We start from the raw sequence: 19,251 nt of genomic DNA, 5'->3' as shown, positions 1-19,251 counted from the left end.
AGTAGTCACCTCAATATTAAATAAGTTCTTTGCTCACCTCCCCTTAGAGTGTGTAGATATCTGCTAGAAGCAGGCACTTCAAGGCTCCCGAAAGTCCAAAGCGATCTCAATGTTTGAATTGCTCACAATCATCTAAAGCCAACTGCGATCACAATTGTTAATAATAAAGCCTGCACTGTAGACAATCTCAGAGAAAAGCTGTAAAATGGCTACCAGTCTGATTACGCTGGCTAAGGTATCCCAAAACTCGGGCGCATCATTGAAAATATTCGAAAGAAGAAAAAACTTGTGACCTGAAAAAATGCTGTACAACAGGCAAGGACCGTTAATTCTCTTCTGAATATATTACACACCTGGCCCTTTGCCTGTCATTAAGCCCAGTGCATATTTCTGATGTGCGTCACAGACTACCTATGACTTAAGCATAGTAATATGTTTAACCGCATAAATAATATTCCTCTTACAAAGAGCTCGCCAAATCTCCACAACCCTACTCTGAATTTCATCAGCGTTCATAAAATGTGTGCTACTTTGTGGTGTACTATCACGCACACGGACAGGGATAACCATGAAGCAGGGTCTTCTTGGCACCTATCCCTGCAGTGATGTAGGCACACCCATCTGTCCAGAGAAGAGCAATAGTCCCAAAACCTTCTCACAAAGAAAACCTCCAGTCCGTCGAGCTGTGCAAGCCTGCGGAGCTATCAGAATGTAATGACAACAGAATCAGCATATAACCTAATAAGCTTGTAGGCCTAGGGCTCAGTCAGTCACATGGCATGTGCAAGGCAGGGCTCAACCACACGTTGTAATGCATTCCAGTCATTGTGCTTGAATATGGTGCCTCCCTTGCATAGGTTCCCAGATGTTTCAACGTCCCTGGAGATCAGCATACAAAAAGACTTGTAAGGGAGGCGTTAGAGTGAATCAGTAACTAGGTGAAGCCTTACCTAATTTAATAAATAAACTAACGTCTTTTGTAACCTGGTCTGCACACAGATTCCTGACGCTGTGCATAGTGTAAAAGATTCATTTTAAATAGTGTACATTTTAATCAAGCTGTTTATGGTAAAGCTGAATGGGAGACAAAAAAAAGTATGAAAGCGTAGAAATTACGATGCATGAAACATGGCCTCAAGGAAAGATTTTGAGGGTGATTTTGACAATGTTTTGACACTGGGTTCCTCAACAGTGTATGTTGGTTGGAAGTGGTGGTGTTGAAGCCATAGTCAGAAATAAATAAAAGGTCCCTAAGATGAAGGATGGGTGGATGCACATTCCAGAGGAATTCTCCCTGAGTTAGCAGCACGCAGCCACATTGTGAATGGCTACTGTGTTTCTGTATTTAGGAACAGAAGAGACTAGTTAGATCTGAAGGTGTGATTTGTAAAAAGGTTCAGCCTGCGCATGGGTTTTTAAAGCTCATAAATCCCTCATGCAGCCACCAGTGATACTTAAATAAACGGCTGCTATGAAAATAGCTGAGGTTCAACCACTTCAAGGAGCACCTAATCAAACAACAATATGGATCGCCCATGTTTTTTGATTGGAGATGCCCCTCTTGACCCCTCTTTAATAGCTATTTATCTACTGCAGCTTTACAGTGGGCCATTGCTCTCCCACTAGGTCTGATCTCCATATATTCCTTACATACACACATACATAAATCCATGCACGGTTACTCCCCAATTTGAATACAGTAAGGATCTTCCTGAGGACTCAGAGTCTAAAGAAAGTGGTGATGATCACATGAAATTACATACCCTGAATAGAAAAAATAGATTACAACTCAGCCACAAATCTATTCTGCCGAATCACAAATCCAAAATGCCAGATATCTCCTCTCCAATGCTCTTTGCGAGGTCCCTCTACAGGACTTCCACTGACACCCCTAGCACTTTAAGATGCGTGCTCATGTACAAAGTGTCCATCCTCCAGAACCCATCCCCTATTTTTGCTTGGACATACACTGCAGCCCTCAGAATAGATTTCAGATCTGGCACCATATTGTTAGTCCCAGTCAAAAATCCTACCAAGTTCTGTGTGGACAATCCAATCTCCTCCCGCACCTTCAGCACATTCGGCACTCCATTGATTAGGCCCTTTAGTTTCTGTTCTGTACAGCCACGGCCGCTGCAGGTAAGAGCAGTGGGGCGGGGGGGCTGGCTGTGGGGGATTTTGAGAGACGACCACGAGGGAAAATTAAATAAATAAGTAATTTTCCCTCGTGGTCGTCTCTCGAAATCCCCCCCAGCCGGCCCCACCGACCCATCGCTCTTACCTTCAGCGGCCGCGGCTGGTTCTCTAGCCCAGTAAATGCTTTATCATGCCAGATCTCTCCTGTATAACAGCCCCCAATTATGTGTGGACAGAAGATTAACCCTCTCCCTGAATGACAAGTCCACCTCCGCAGGTGATTCTGCCACAGTGTTCCATAGTTTACTCTTGGATTTCCCCCCACACAATAGGAAGAAGTGCTCTACCTTTTTCTTCTTACCTGCCACATTGGTTACACACTCAACCGCTCAAGCAATGGGCCCAGGGACTACGACCAGTCTGGTGATGATCACAGGCCACAAGGTGACTCTTTGCACTTTTCCAGGGCTACTTCCGGGTCAAACCAGAAAAGATGATGCCCACAGTGTTGGTCCTCCAATGGCAGAGGCACACACCCTCATTAGCCACAGGGACTTTCCATGTCCCTCCAACAAGCTTTCCTCTTCCCTGCCTGTCAACAGGCTCGTCCAGGCAGGCCCCTCTCCTGGCTAAACCTCAATGCATTCATCACACAAATCAGTCGCTGGTACACATTGAAGTCCGGTGTCCCTAAAATTAGCCACTCATTCACCTACCATTGGCAGCCCGCCCCAGGTTACCGCCTCCAGCGTTAATGGGTTCACACAGCAGCACAGCACCAGATAGATCAGGTACCACACAGGGATCAGAGTAACAGCTGGCTTCTCGGGATACTAAATTTCACCTCCAGTGGGCCCCACATTTATTCCAGTCTCAGCGCTCTGTTGCTACCCAGTTATGTTTGTGCTTTAGAAATTTCAAAACATACATATTCAATGTCAGAAAAAGGGTAGGAAAGATAGAAAGATACGGGTAAAATAGAAAAACAGACAGAGCTTGTTATCTATCTGGAGAGACAGGCAACCAAACAGGAAGAGGATGGATGAATCAATTGCTTCTTGATTTGGTCTCTTCGTGTTACTAAGATTGCAAGAAACGCAACTGTTTTAATGCATTGATTGCATTTATTTTCAGAGGTGCACTCTTACCAGATAAGGGTAAAATTAACACTCATGCACCAAAATGTACCTACCATAGGCTAGTGTAAACAAGCATTTACAATGCAATAGGTCTCGCATTTAGGCAAGTTTAAGCTATTGGCATTGTAAATGACAATGCCTTTTATTTATGTTTTGAAAACACAAATAAAAGGCATTGTTATTTGCAATGTCAATAGCTCAAACTAGCATAAATGCGAGACCTATTGCATTGCAAATGCTTGTTTTGGTAGGCACTGGGAGATTAAGTGCTTTGCACAGGATGAGGAGTCGACCCCAAGGCTCGAACCTTGGTTTCCCAGCTCCAAAGTCGGCAGTCTAGCCATGGGACTAGATCCTCTCCCCATGCTATTAATGTATTAGGATTGGTGTGCTCATTGAAGAACATATTACCTCCTCTAGAGAGTGGCCCGCACAGGGAGATTAAGTGCTTTGCTCAGAAGCACAGGATGAGGAGTCGACCCAAAGGCTCGAACCTTGGTTTCCCAGCTCCAAAGTCGGCAGTCTAGCCTTGGTACCAGATCCTCTCCCCATGCTATTAATGGATTAAGATTGGTTTGTTCATTGAAGAACATATTACCTCCTCCAGAGAGTGGCCCTGGAACCTCCAGGCCCAGATGGGTTACCCAGTCAGCTCGAAGAGTTAGCTGTTTTGTGAGATGAAATACTGAAGAGAAACTTTGCTGTGTTTGCGTTCCGACATCGCCATCTAGAGGCAATGCTACGACCTCAAGCGAAAGGCAGACCTCACTCACTCAATTAAATTCTCACTCGGAATCTTGCAATTCAAGGATAAGGGAAATGTGAATGCGAAAATAATATGGCTACCGTCCAGCAAAAACAATATAATGTAGAAAATTGTGTGCTTTGGTATCAAAATGTTCGTTCCACGTACAGCAAGCCACCCCGGCCACTGCAATACTTTGTAACACACTTCAGCCTTCCGGGCCAGGCTCGGCCAAGAGGTAATAAATAAATATGCAACCAGCGCTCGTGGTTGATTGCAAGTACTACATATTATGCCTAGTGTTGTCCATTACCTGCTCCACAGTAGCGCCCTACAATAACTAGTGCGCCCCGATATACAGGGGCCCTCTACATTGGCGATGAGGAGGAGCGAGCCTGTCTCGTGTACTGCCCTGGAGCAGCGTCCACTTGACCCCAAAAAGAAGCAAAGTACTCCGCTGGCCATGGAGTTGGTACTGGAAGCAGGTCAGAGACTGGAGGGAAACAGTCTGCGCGTCTCTGCCAGGCATCGTGTGTGGTGACGGCATCCCGGTCATGGAAGTCCTCTGCGGCACCAGTTAGTGTGGACCGTGGCTGGTGGGAAGCCATGGTGGTGTGGGCTCAGCAGTGTGAAGGTGAGGCGGCTGGGTGGGAAGCCAGCCATGGACGGCTGAGTCCTCTCCGTGCCGCGTGGGTGTGGCCGCTTCCCAGGAGAATGTACGGACGCATGAGGACTCCGAGACCAGGGTGAGGTCAACAAGAGAGTGCACAAGTGACGGCTGTTTGAGGCCAGTGGCAGCAAGTGTGAGGCGTGAGTTCCCTCTGGTGGTGGTGCGAGAGGAAAGTGCTAGGCCATCAGACGTGGAAGCGAGGGCTGATGAACCAAGCTGTCTCCGCGTGCACATCTCCTGTCCGCGCATGCACAGCGAGCAGGAAACAGGGAGGGACAGGATATGTGCATGCGTAAACATGACCTGTACGGGACAGGAGATGTGCACGCGTACACATGACCCGTACGCGTGCACATCTCCTGTCCCCCTTCGGCCAAGAAACCGGCGACAATAGATCTCGCCAAGGCGAGCAGCGCATGCGCTGCGTTGCTAGGCGAGACCTAAAAAAAAGGAGGATCTGTTTCCGTAGGGTGTCATGAATTGCCCTCTCATACCGCAACCAATTAGGCTTAGGTTGGTTGAGGTGTCAGTGGTATTTCATGGTAGACTTCAAAAACAAGTTGTTCATCTTACATCCTTTGTTTCTTATATTTGACTCTGACCCAAAATCCAGGAGTCATTGTGGGCTGTACCTTTCTACTGACAATCAACTAAAGGGTGCTCTTGCTCCTGGCCAGCACCGATTTCAGAGTCAAAGGCCTGGAGGGCAAACATTTTCCTTGTCTATGGTCTGTTGTTTTGTGTTTTTTAAGAAGCACAAGTAAAACTGAGTTGAAAAAAGAGAATAGAAGTAAACACTAAACTAGTTTCACAATCAAAACATGTTCAGGAGTGCTGAAAGGTACCGCAGACATCCAAAAAAAACAGGTTTTGCCCGAGATCTTTAGCAAAATCAATAGTGTGTATTGATTTTCAAAGTACCAGTACTACCAAGAATGAAATCAGCAGCTTAAAACAGTTGAGCAAAATATTGACCAGCACGAGCTGCTACAGATTATTTTATTTTTCTGCTCCGGCAACAGACTAATCCTTTTATGGTTTTAAAATAATTTCGTATTAACCCCTTAAATTATATGTTGTTGTAAGTACAATTATGCTACGCTGTTCCACATGAGGAAGCCGCACCATCCCAGGCATGGAACCAGGACTGAAACAGGCAAGTTATTTCAAGAAGCACCTTTGGACACAGATTATTTTGCCACACCGGGGTGGATTCCATAACAAAAAATAAAAACACATTTTTTAGTTTAGATCTAGAGATCTGCTTAAGAAACAGAAAATCTTAAACCCCCCAAATAGCAATTACAAGTTGTTTTCCTCAAAAGCAGGCGTTTCCTCTCAAAAAGTACCAAAACGTAGATGTCAAGTCCTCAAAAAAGACAAAATCAGCTTTGCTCACCACTAGCCATTTAAGAGGCTCCTCTGATTTTGGATGGTACGAAATGAATGTAACTGGCATCGACAAAAGTCTGTTGCTGAAGGCAGTAATATACCAGAGTCGCTGCTCCTACAAGCATGCAAAGATTTGAGGTTCATGGCAGGAACATTTTAACATTTTTGCGCCATATGCTGTCATCCAAAATGCTCTTACCTTTGCCACCACTGCTTGAATGTCTTACAGCCCATCTACTGATCAGAACATTTGTTTCAGTAACTTTTCTGTGTGTGTCCCCTTTGCTGTGGGAGTGATCGACAGAACTTTACCACTAGAAAATTCCTGCTCCTGCAGCACTGTCTCACCTATGTTCAATATCTGATTGTGTCTCAAAAATCAGTTAACACAGAATATGCCTCCGGCACCAAACATGATTTGGCTATCACAGTGGTTCACCATATACTCTTCTCACTATCCTTAGCAATTATAAAAAATCTTACTGTAACCCACAGAGAGAGCTTCATCCTTACAAGTTATTACCAGCTACTTCAGCAAATCTGAATATGCAACTCTTTTTATATGGTTAGTAGCTTTTTGTTCCTTTTGTCTTGATGTTAATAATAATTTTTAAAAACTGCAAATTGATGACACTTTATGATTTCTCAATAGAGTAATCACAATGAGCAGGCAGTGAATTGGGTGATATAAAACAGTGGGAATTTTATTTTTCACAAATGGCACCAAGTGATCATTGTTACGGGTGGAAAGTGCATCTATCATTTAATGTCATCATATGGAGTTAGAGTGTGATGATGGACAAGACCCAGGACAAACGCAGATATGTTTTTATTCAGGAACGGCTGGTGAATTCCTTCATCCAGGAGCAGAGGATGAATCACCGCCGACAAAGGTGCCTGGGCTACACAAATGTGAAAAACAACAGGGTTAAAGATAGAAACCCAATATATTGGTGGAACGCAGGAGTCGATTCTGCTGTCAGGGTGTAGGAATTTTCTCTTTGTAAACTACTTCTATTTTTCTTTGTGTGTTGGGAATAGGGTCAGTTACCACTGCTAATTCGGTACTTCAGACAAGAGTGTTAGGAAGAGAAACATTTAACATATAAATACAGACATCTGGCGACTCATAGCCTACTCATTTATCACTGTTCACCTGACCTCACAAAATATTCCATGCACTCTACACTTGGATAAAAATGTGAAAAATAATTCTAGACAGTCTATGAATTTGTTAAGTGGTAGAGTTAGAAGCAATAAACAAACTATGGGCACGACTGTTCTAAAGTTAATGAATTTGATTTTAATCTAGCTCTATTTTTGATTTTAGTTAGATCTAGCAAGAGAAACCGTGCAATGCACTAAATAGTGTGCAGAAAAAAGCACGAGCTCTTGCAAATACCAGAATTTATTGAGATGTCGGTTTCCAAAGCCTGAAGCGGCAGTCCCATCTTAGGACATCTCCAGCCTCCAAAACCTCACATTGTATGAGCTCTGTGACTAGGACAAGTCTCACTCTGGCAAGTCTACAATGGTTGAAAGGACAGCCATCCACGGACAGAAGAAAGAAAACATAGGGTACAATCAATGCCACAACAGACAGTGCATTAGATGTACGAGTGAGTGCGGTACCGTAGCTTGGTTGCTGTGTTCTGCTGTAGGCCGCGGGTGGGCCGGCCTCGCCTCCCCTCCACTCCGTTGGCGTCCGCCTTGCAGAGGTGATGCACTCCAGCCACAGGGGGAGGAGCCGCAGGCCTGGCGCAGCGTGGGCGAGGCCGGCTGGCCATAGGTCCACATCCAGAGGCTCGGCCTCCTCAGAAGCCACCGTGGCAGGCCTCCCTCTACCTGCTGCGGGCCTCGTATTAACAGCCGCAACAGCCATGATCAGGGTGGGAGAATGGTCGGGGGAGGAGGAAAAACAGGAGGGGAGGTAAAAAAAAAGATTTACCATCACTAGTTTTGAAATTGGTTACTATATATTTATATAAAATACAAAGAGTACTTTTGAGGGTAACATTTTACTGCTACTTGGCCCAAATTGACAGTCACTATTTATCTTGTCTGGCACTCCTAGTCATTGCATTAGCTTCAAGGCTTTCATTGCGGTTTAGTCCACAGTATGGGATCTTCATCATAGATAATAACACCTACTCACCCACATTTTAATTTAATATATTTGGATTTTATTTTAAGTTCTGATCCTATGACGGAAATGCTTGTTTGTCATCTCTGTCATTTCAAAAGCTTGCAATGAGGCTGAAAGACAGGTGAAAATAAAATAATCACAACATTTGTTTATTGTTTCTTTTAATTCTACTTTTATTGTGGTCTTTATTCATGGTCAATATTTCCAAATTTCTCAAATGTCTCTTTTATAATCTTACATCTTTTTTCCTGGCTAGATTTGCATTCTTTTTTCTTTGATAGTTTGCTCCTTGGTGGTCAGGCAGTGCTCATATATGGGATGCGTTAGCAACCAATAGAAATTTAAGAAGAAAGAAGGTGACTAATGACATGTTGGGTACAGTAAAGGGTGGACCTTTGTTTTGGTAGTGCAGTACCTTAGAAATCAGGTGTAGGATGCGGTAATACACATTATAACCACACATTCACTAAATACAAATAATAAATGTTAAATAAGGACACCAGGATGTCGTATAGGTCTATGGCCGGCTGTGTACACAAGATATTCTTTCTCTATCCATTTACACTAGTTTTGTGCGTCTTTTCGAGACCCCATGGTCGTGAAACTGACCCCACCTTACCCCTGCTGACAAAAATCTGCTTTCCCATTACTGGATCTGCAGGTGTGCAGCATAAACCCCGTATCCTCCAACACACACACGCATAAATACTTCCAGTGAATTACACGTTCAAACTTGTCACCCACTTCCTATGTGTGATTGTATTTTTACTGTCTTTTACATGTTTTTAAAATTCGGCATAATACAGATTATTCTTGCCTCCTGTGATAGAGAGAACTTTAATATCTGAAGCCATTGAAATTTTAACTGGGGTATAGAGCTATGTTTTGTGTGTGTGTGCATGTATGTGGGTGTGCATGGATGTGGGTGAGAGAGACTTCAATAGCTCCACAAGATCAAAAAAAGGGCAATCACATCTGTTACAATTCTTTTTCACAATTTATTGACGTACATTTTTTTCTTCAATTTGGTGGCTATGTCTCCCTCTCTTTCAAGCATGTGCATCACACATACAGAATCAGTACACTCTGGCCATAATTTGAGACATGCTCACTGAAAATCCAAAAGACATTACAACATTGCACGTGCAATCTCAGTTCCTACATGGTCCACTGTTCCATAAAGACCATAATAATCCTACTAGGGCATTTGGTCACTTATGGAAATGACTTCCTTTTTGAATGGAGCACAAATGCACATTGATAAACGTGTCAAGAAGCCTTGAATAGCTGTGCACACATAGGTACGCTACACATATGTAGTATACTCTCAACTATTACGTATGAATTGCATAGACAACAGGTGTGGTCTCCTGCTTAAGCCACTAACTGAAACCTAAGGGCTTGAGACTGAATCTGAAAATCGTGGGATTCTGGGCAAACCATTAAAAAAATGCAACTATGTCAAATATATCTGAGTAATTGAAAGATGTTGATCCCCGCTTGGGGTACAGAATCTTAATCGTCTCCTAAAATCCCTCATATTGTGTTGCACTCCCAAGCTAGGTTTGCGCTATATATACACCAATGCATGCATTTATAAATACCTCTCCTTATGACATCGGGATGCACAAGCAAGGACACTCTACAAATGCTCACCTGCTCATACAATAGAAAACATGTTTAACTGCTCTAAAAAGACTGAATACACAGACCACATTGAAGTAGCAAGCATACTTACACACATGCACATAATCACAAACCCAAATCTATAACAAGTATTTATGTTTTTCTCAGAAATTAACAAGTTATGCACGTTTGTATAGTAGAAGAAGAGTATAGTGGGTTCCCACTACTGTATGGCTTAAATTGCTTTTGGAATCTGAGTACCCTTTATGTTTCAGGGATTCTAAGAGACTGGAGTCAATGGGTTAAGTGGATATTGTGTTAGGTGAAACCACTGATTTCTTATTTAGAATTTGATCTGATAAATAAGAAAAAAATCAAATACATCAACTAGAAAAAAAATCTTATAAACAAGGTTTACAGCAAGCATTAAAGTTGGAAAAAGTAGAACATAATAAGTAATGCAATTCAATGACATACTGTTGGGCACCTCACTTAGTGGAAATTGATTAAATGATTTTTTAAACAAAGCCAGCCCCTGAAAATTACAGCATAAAGTGTGCCCTGGGTTGGGAATATGTATTACACATCCTTTATGGTAGTCCCTTGCAAACTAATGCGCCCTCGCCCACTAGGACTGCTGTCAATATTTGGAATGAATCCCACCGAGTAATGGGATGGATGAAAAAAATACTACCACGGCAATCTCCACTATGGATTGGTACTCTCCTGCCACAGGTAGCCACCTAAGATGGATTCAAGAGGTGGGATAAACAGGGTATGACAAACATGGGACATGTTACCACCAATACTGTACTTATAAACAAAGCCGGGGCGTGACATTTGGGCCCGGGGCCTCCATGGATCCACGCCCCACTCCTGCTCTTGTGACTCTTTGCCCAGGAGCAGGGGAGGACAGAGATCGCAATTCTGTACTCAAAACATGGTCGACCTTACAGTTGTTGTTTGGGATCTTCTGGGCCCAATTCTTCTGCTAGCTACAGCTATAAAATTCTCTATCACCATAATGCCGACCTGAATGGCATACTATAATCAACCCACTATGGGTAAAAATCACATCGATATTACTGCCTGACAAAAATATATGAAGGATTTATAAAACCTTGGTTATACATACCCAGATATGCTTATGGAACTCAGATTGACTTAGCTCAGATGGATAATACTGACTGGCAACCATCATTAATGTTACTCACAAAATAGCAGTTTCAGAATGCTATAGATTAGTACAATTTAGGTATTCACATCGACTTTATAGTACGTAAGAAAAATGTGGTGCCTAGGCAGAGTCCTCCCTCACGTGCCTAAGGTATCAGGACGGAACAGCAAGCTTCTTACATTTGACCTAAACTGACATAAGAAAGCCTTTGAGGGCTTAGGCCAGGGCCACGAGAATTATGCGATACTGTAGTTGCAACGTTTTTCTCATAATTATGGATTTGCCACATAATCCATCATCTGCTGCACAATTTAAAGATTTTAGCCACAAAACCATTGTGTCTACCTTGGATGGATCAAAAGTTACTGATAATGATGTTGCTTCGCTGTTGAAGGAACATCACAAAGGTTGAATGGTTACCTTTAGTTACTTATTGCTGTATTTAGGCATTAAATGGGTACTAATGAGGTGAAGTCTTAGTCTATACATATTTAAAAATAACAATGAAATGAAGGTAATACTTTCACAAAATGTGGTGCATTTGCTGCTTAAATGTTTTTTTTCTTGAAGCATAATTTATTGAATCCTGATGCATAAATTGTCCCTTCCCCGCTGCATAATTTCAGTGGCCCAGACTTGGGCCTAATCATTGCTAAAAGAGATTTTGTACAAACTGGGAGGGCAGCGAAAGCTCCTAATGTAGCTATATGTAAAGTAGGGCTGGATCCTTGTAGGGTTGCAGAGAAGCAGATCTATAAACTGAGAGGTTGCTTTAAGAAACATGTATGGATAGGGTGTGTGGATGGAAGAATGCTAACTTTGGAGTACTGATTCTACCCTGAAAATATGAACCTATAAGCCAAGTGTTAATGTACCATGTATTTGTAATATAAATGCCTACCTATAAATTCACTTCTATGTTTTATTGACGCTCCTAACATGGAATGGAAATAATGTGGTTTATTAAATTGTTAAATACTTCAGTTAAAATGATAAAGCAACCTTAGCTCCCCATTGTTTAGTTAGTAGGTATAAAAAAGCACTATCGGATAAATACAATGAATCTCTTTAGTCTACATCAAACGACTCTAAAATTTAATTTTAAATAAAATGCATAGCAGGCATAAAAAATATTAGTAAATAAACAACGCCAAAACAATGACAAAAAGATCCAGCAACAGACCAAATACGTTTACAAACAACGCATAAAGCAATAAAATATTAAAAAGAGAACATTTAAAGGCATACACCAGACACTCCCAACAACATACAAAAAAAACACACTAAGGAGATACAAATGTAACAGAAATACCCACATAATGGCATGCAATATTCTTGCTTAACATTATATTAAAGCAATCTACATTACACTCCCGTACTAAACCAGATAACATTATAATATTGGATAAAGTAGTAATAAAAAAAACATCAACAACTGAGAATTAGGTAAGGCTGCATTAGTACTTTAACATTTGAATTTCACTACATTGCAAAATTTACTTCATTAACTTTTAATTAATGTCTGTTGTTAACTTTAACGTTTTTTCAAAAGTTATTTTTCTAATTGGATAGTGGGTCAAAGTATTCAACACTACTCTCAAAAAATTCACAATTTCTTCTGTCCCATTTATTTTAATTGTTTGCAGTAAAAATATAACTTACGTATGTACATTTCCTACTAGCTCTGACTTTCAAAACATGCTATAAGCAGAAGAATATTCTACGAGAGTATTAAAGTGCAAACAACATTTGTGTTGTTTTTCACTTAATTGACTTGAACACACCGTCAGCACTTTGACTAGCAGGGTCAGCCTCTTGATGTCACTATCAGTGTTGTATATATTATTCTGACATATACATAGAGCTTCTGTGCATCAGCGATAGATATTTCAAGTGCCTTTTCACCGAAGGGCAACTCTAAGCACAGTGCCACTCTTCTGCTCCTGGTGACAGAGACACCAGGTAAGAGACACCACTGACAGCAGGTGTCAGAAAGGAATGTATGGCTGATATGCAGAGGTTGCTTCATATTTCGAAATCCTTGTACCAATGAGATCCATGTGGTCCCTCAATGCAAGCAATGTACTCATAAAAAAACACACAACAGCTGCAGAGTGGGCCTTTTCCTTCATTTTTCCCCCTAGTCAACCCCAATGCACTGGATCCCCTTCCTCACCCCCACATCCTCTATGAAAGCATTTCCAAGCAATCACCAGCCTAACTGAGGAGGAATACATCTCATCCTTCAACTCCCACACTACGCTGTCTTCCACCATCTCTTCTAAGATTTTTTTTTCTAATTTACATTGTTTGTACATAAGATATATCTCTGCAGTGTTTCCATCTCAGTTGATAACAAATGATGCATGTAGAGGCCTGAACAATCAGTGCGCATAACTAAAACCAATGCTGTAACCAGTTATACATAGGTATAGCTTACATTGTGCTCCGTTGTCTCTTGCAAGTGACAGCATGTAGTCAATACTGTTCCTTCGTAAAATATACTTTTGGAGTTTGCTTATAACTCTCCTGAAAAAATACTTCTTCTTCAAATTGGAGAATCAAAAAAGACATTTTGTACTATTGTGCAGATCACATTTGATGATCTTTGTCTGATCCGTTGAAACAGCGGGAAGCAAAAGCCAGTGTCTTGCAATCTAGCCTTCCACATAAGTGCTGTCCGTATTTTCTAATGAAACAGCCTCACCCATTTGCTCCAAATGCCATGCACTCAAAGGAGTCCCTGTAGCTTGATGTGCATTCACGTGTGACATGTGACATGTACACATAAGCTTAATAACACTAAACGGTTTTTGTATGTGTAAGAAATGTGTCCAACGGATCCCCGTGTCCCACCGGTCCTTTGCTTTTCACTTTTGAAATAAGTGTTCGTACTTGTAACGTGAAACAGCTACACTGTCACACAATTATATACTAACAACATCAGAATCAAATGCCTACTGAGAATTCACATGCAGTGCCGGCACATTTTCCTTGAAGGCATCTGGAGTCCAGCAAGAATTAAACATTACGTTCTGTGTATCACTTCTGGGTAGTCCACGACCCCTCCCGCACTAACTATTCCATTCCATTCAGACCGGCTGACTGGACAGGGAAGTGGGGACATCTCCCGACAGGTGAAATATCTGGGGACATCTCCCGACAGGTCAATGTCTCTGCTAAACTATCTGGTGCAGTGCTGTCAGCCACATGCAGGCAGCCAGCTATATGGTTGTCTGTCACCGCGCCCTACAGGTCCTAAAGAGGCAATGGTCTATCAGAAAACTTCTTACATGTCCCTAGACAAATCATTTCTATAACTCGCTCGCCTATATCTCAGCACAATTCAAATGGAATGGAAGAGCACCGAAGAATCAAACCTACCAAAAGAAGGCAAATAATTCAACAGATAAAGCAATGGCTCACGGTTGCAGTCTCACCATAGAGAACCCTTAGCCACTCAGCGATATATCAAAGCAAATTACCAATTTCAAGGATATGTCATGAGCAACAAGCTTTGCATGTACCCATCGCTGTGCCATTTGCCGGAGCAAACAATCTCACAAAAATAATGAAATCTAACATCATGGCAGCCTCTTAACGTGAGCCAAAAGATGCAGAGTAGGTGAGACAGCAGGGATTGTTCACTAGCTCACCTATTAGCCCAATGTCAAGAATGTGTGTGATTGTGTTGAAGTAAAGCCTTGCCTTTCTAGCTAAAAGTTCTTCTGCAATATCATGTTTTTTTTTTGTTTTTTTTTACAATACCACACACTGGGGAATATACATACCTTTCTAAAGTCGTGCGTGCACAGCTACATCTAGGATATATTCGCTACTGCTCTTCATCTCTCCACTGGTTTACTCCCTCCACTAGTTAGTTCTGCTGCATACTTGTGCCATCCTTTCCCACTATATGCACATGGATGACTAGACAGTTATTCCTAGCTGCGTATCTTAAATTGATTTTGGTGGTAGATGGACATTACATTAAGATAGGAAGTTAGAAGGGGCGCCAAATGTATTTAGTAGATAATACCAACATGTAACGCCATCATACACTTAGAGAGAACCATAAGATTCCTGTAATAAAGGGCTGTCAGCCAGAGGAGGGCACAACAAAGACTTAAAGGGGGCTGCATGAGAGACACCTTCCTGCAGACCCAAGCAAACTTCTGCACTGTTGAAATGTTTGTTGCCTCTGTTCAAGGAGCCCTTTTGAACATTTTGATCCATCTCTTAAGTACTCGTGGTCCTAGTGCAATATCATTCAGTAACTCCATTTCCCCCACTTGAGATTCTATAATGAAATCAATTAAATAACCAGGTTCGCCCCAAACTCACAGCGGGCCTTTTTGTGTACAGTTTTATACTGTGACAAAAAGATTAACATTGATTTGGCCTAATTTTTTTAACGTATGGAATAAGGAACTGCTGAAACTGCTAACTAATTGTGTGCTGTTTTTAAAACGCGAAAGACAGGAGTAAATGGCAAGCACAGATTTCTTGTTTAGTAAGCAATAGAAATGAGAGCAAAATAAACTGGTTCCACGTTTGCTGTAGAGTAGCTAAGAACAGAACATTCTTCTGTTCTTCAAATGAGATGGGTCTAAGATTTGCACAAAGTGAGTCTCATTTCTTTGCTGACCTAGAGTCATGATGAGCTGATCTGGGTTTGTTTTTTAATCGTGTAGAATTAGAATATACATGGGATGTTCACCAGAACCTCAGATATTTTGACAGATAAGTGTTCAATTCACCCAACATATTTTTCTGTGCGCTCTGTCAAGTGTGATTTGTGTGTCAGTCTCGCCAAAAATGTTCTTGAAATTATGTCGGTTTTTTTTAACGGTCATATAGAAAACAAGTCTGTATCAAAGGGGTATCGACTTGGGACTGTGAGAGATGCTGCCTGCCAGTTTCTTTTGCGATGCAAACGCTGACCATAACAATGAACTACTTAAGCAGAAACAAGGGTGCTTTTTGCTTCAATGGGCAAATGGGATTGCCTGAATCAGACATGAAGTAACCATAATTCTGCTTAAGACGTTTATATCCATGATCTGATGTCAGCATCGCTAATAAATTTCATCTGAATAATCTGAAAATGGACAAATACCAAAAAACAGTGCCTTTAGATTACATTGAAACATGTATTTCAGCAGATACCAAACAGTAACATAAATCGGACTTCGCTATTAAAGCAATGTATAAAATCAAAAAATGACAAAGTTGGTAAATTTGTGATGGTTAATGAGAACTAAAACTGATTTTATGGAAGAAACAAAACCCTTAGAATAAACAACACCAACAGTACAGAGGTTTTTCTACAACGCTGCTTTTTGAATACATGAGCACTGCTAGTATTGGCAGTTACTACATGATGTGAAAACATTAAATGTTGGTATTTCAAGGCTATCTCGGTGAGTTCCCTCAGCAATGTATGGCTGAACAGTATAACACTAGCAGAAAAGCTGTAAACAATGCTTTTACAAAAACATGGCATGTGCAATGCAAACTAAGAGGTGTCCAAAAGGATGAGGTACTCACATCTGTCATTACGATCTTCTGGGCTAGAGGACGTCTCCCTGTCAGATATCAGGCCAGAGACAGCAAAGAGTTTTTTCCCTGTGTCGTCAACCTTGAGCGAACTGGGGGAGCCAGATGGTATCTGACTCCCAAACTCATACTCCTTGCCATCAGCGTCTGAAAAGCGCAGGTGTGGAGAGTCATTCTCGTGGCAGTTCTTCAGCCGCTTGGCAGGTGTGAAAGCGGACTGGTAACTCTCCCGCTCTTCGTTGGAGGCAAATGGCCGGAATGCACCAACACCGCTGTGGTTTAGCATGGTGATAGGGGTGCAATCCAGGTTCGGGGGTGCAAACTGGGGGTGGAGGTGCAGCAGTGAGGGTGGAAAGTCACGGTTAGGAAAGCCACCGGGCACGCCCCCTTGCCGGTGATACATAGAGGCAAAAGTGTATGAGCCATTGGTGAAAGGAATGTGCACTTCTTTGTCCACTGACACTGGTACACCAAAAGGCCTAGGTTGTTGGCATGAAATGGAGGCATCACGGCTGGCTTCAGCTGTGGAGGCCAGGACCATCAGGGCTGGAGATGCCAAGGGGTTGGGCAGATAAGACGAACTCTCCATTTTGAATGCAGCCCTGTGTAAGTCCATGGTTTCTCTTGGTCCTCCACGGGATCACTAGTGATAATTGTAAGTTTCTCTGGAAAGGCACAGTGGTTCTAGTGTCAGAGAAAGCAGGGTGGGATCACTGCAGAATCATGCTTTCCTAAACCTGCAGAGAACACAAAAGACAAAGTATTAAGGATCACCATGGGGCTAATTTATCATGCAATCAGCAATAATTTTACTAAAATCGGTTGTACTCAAATGCTGACTCTCAAACCAGAAGATGAAGGAAGCATGAGATCTGTGCACAGTGGCATGGGCTATGCCAAACCCAGACCAAGAAACAGAAGTTATCTGAAGAGTTGAATCAAGAAAATCGAATATCAACATCATCTGTTAATTGTTATCGCTAATATATGAGCCTTGCTGGGAAACATATTCATCTTTCCTTACTCTTCACATTTTTCCCATGTTCTAACAAAGCAAAAGCAGAAAGAGATAATATTTTTGGGAGGTTGTTTAAATAGGGTATGATAACAGCGATAAAATATGTAAGCCTTCCTCCAAAATGACCTTAAAGATAGGCATTGCTCCGTTTCTTTAACTATAGATTTACTATCGCTGGTTCCCTAATACAGAAATGCATATATCCGTCCATCCTTTCATCCCTCAAACCCCCATCTATTCATCAGCCGTCCACTCGCTTCTCCCTACACACAGGAAGTCTTTATTTTTTGGGGGGGTACATGCTTTTGTATACTTTTTTATCTGTGAATGTTAGGTTGTCCTGAACGTAAGTATTGTAATTCTGTTTTTGACAGGGTTTAAACTCTTTATCATCATCCATCCAATTGTCTTCCAGAGTATGTAACTAATGGACAGAGGATCGGTAGGAGACAGAGCTCAGTTCCACAGTTACTTATGAGAATATCCCTAACAGAGAGTCAAAATCAATGTTGAATCCATTAGGGTAAAGCTCATTTCAAAAGTAACTAAAATACATATAAATTGAATAAATTCAAAATATTAGTAGTACTATAATGTATATAAATGGTATTCTGATGCTTTGTGGTTTATATATTACAAGCCTTATATGTGGAATTCAAATCTAAAGGAAAGTATCTGTCTCTTTGTACATGGAGGAGATGTAGTTGTTAATACACAAAGTTATACTGAGAAAATGCATGTTACGTATGTGTGCAGGGTTTAAGTTCAGGGGTAAATTGATAAAGATGACTCAAGAGTTTGTAAACGAAACGTTAAAAAAGGAAAATTACTTATAAATGTAAAAATGTTTATATGTACATTTGCTCATTCTATGCAAGTGTTTTAGTACCCACGTTTATATTATTTACACTATGTAACCACTGAGATTGCTAAATAAATGCTTTACTGAGCAGGAAGAAAGGTCCTATTATTTCACCAACGACTGGAACAGAATTAAAAATACTATTAAAGTGTAAATGTCTATTTATTGTATTCTAAGTGTCTGGTATGCACTCACACTACAAATTATATATCTGTAGGCACTTGGTGCATTCACTTGCTGGCCACAAGTTGCTTAGATTTCCAAGCAGATTGCTGTAAGTCGGTAAGTCTCAAAGTCTTTCTCAGTTTCCTGGGTCAGATATGAATTTTAGGGTGATCTGATGTCCAATGGGGGGGCTTGAGAGAGCAATTTGTTAGTAGTGGGCCATGCGAGAAGAATGCCAAAACCACTTGAAGTGATGTGCAATGTCCATGAGTTACAGAAACAACTTTCAAATTGTATTTGTACTTCTTCAGAGCTAAGCATTTCAAACAGAAATTGTGCATGTTCCTATATGGTGGCACCTTAAGAACAACAGCAAATCGAAGGTACCATACAGAAAGAGTGTGAAAACATGGTTGTTGTGGAATGGGAGATGACAAAATATAAGGAGAAAAATACTACATTGACTGCATGTTACATTATCCTACAGTGGCCAAGGCAGTAGAGCGGTCTGCAGCATTGCTGTTTCTCAGACCCGAGGAGGTGTGTTTTGAGGACAGACTTGAATGCAGGAAGAAAGGGATTTGCCGACAGTTCATTAGGGAGGACGTGCCAAGCA

The 19,251-nt window shown here is 41.5% G+C and overlaps 1 protein-coding gene across 6 annotated transcripts in view; it reads right to left on the bottom strand.

The window, feature by feature from the left end:
* The window catches only part of RNF220 (ring finger protein 220), a 720,811-nt gene that overhangs the window by 688,865 nt on the left and 12,695 nt on the right, over positions 1 to 19,251 (bottom strand). For 3 of the 6 annotated variants that reach the window (XM_085602785.1, XM_085602783.1, XM_085602784.1), the window contains exons 2-3: positions 16,582 to 17,327; positions 7,715 to 7,930 (exon numbers count right to left, since the gene is read on the bottom strand). In XM_085602785.1, coding sequence (XP_085458911.1) covers positions 7,715 to 7,930; positions 16,582 to 17,206 — 841 coding nt within the window. In that variant the 5' untranslated portion in view covers positions 17,207 to 17,327. The remainder of the gene's footprint in view (positions 1 to 7,714; positions 7,931 to 16,581; positions 17,328 to 19,251) is intronic. The other 3 variants (XM_085602789.1, XM_085602787.1, XM_085602788.1) reach the window with 1 other exon arrangement.

The sequence above is a fragment of the Triturus cristatus genome, chromosome 4_2 (assembly GCF_964204655.1).
Source record: "Triturus cristatus chromosome 4_2, aTriCri1.1, whole genome shotgun sequence".
Taxonomy (NCBI): Eukaryota; Metazoa; Chordata; class Amphibia; order Caudata; family Salamandridae; genus Triturus; species Triturus cristatus.
This window is presented reverse-complemented; position numbering and strand designations above follow the sequence as displayed.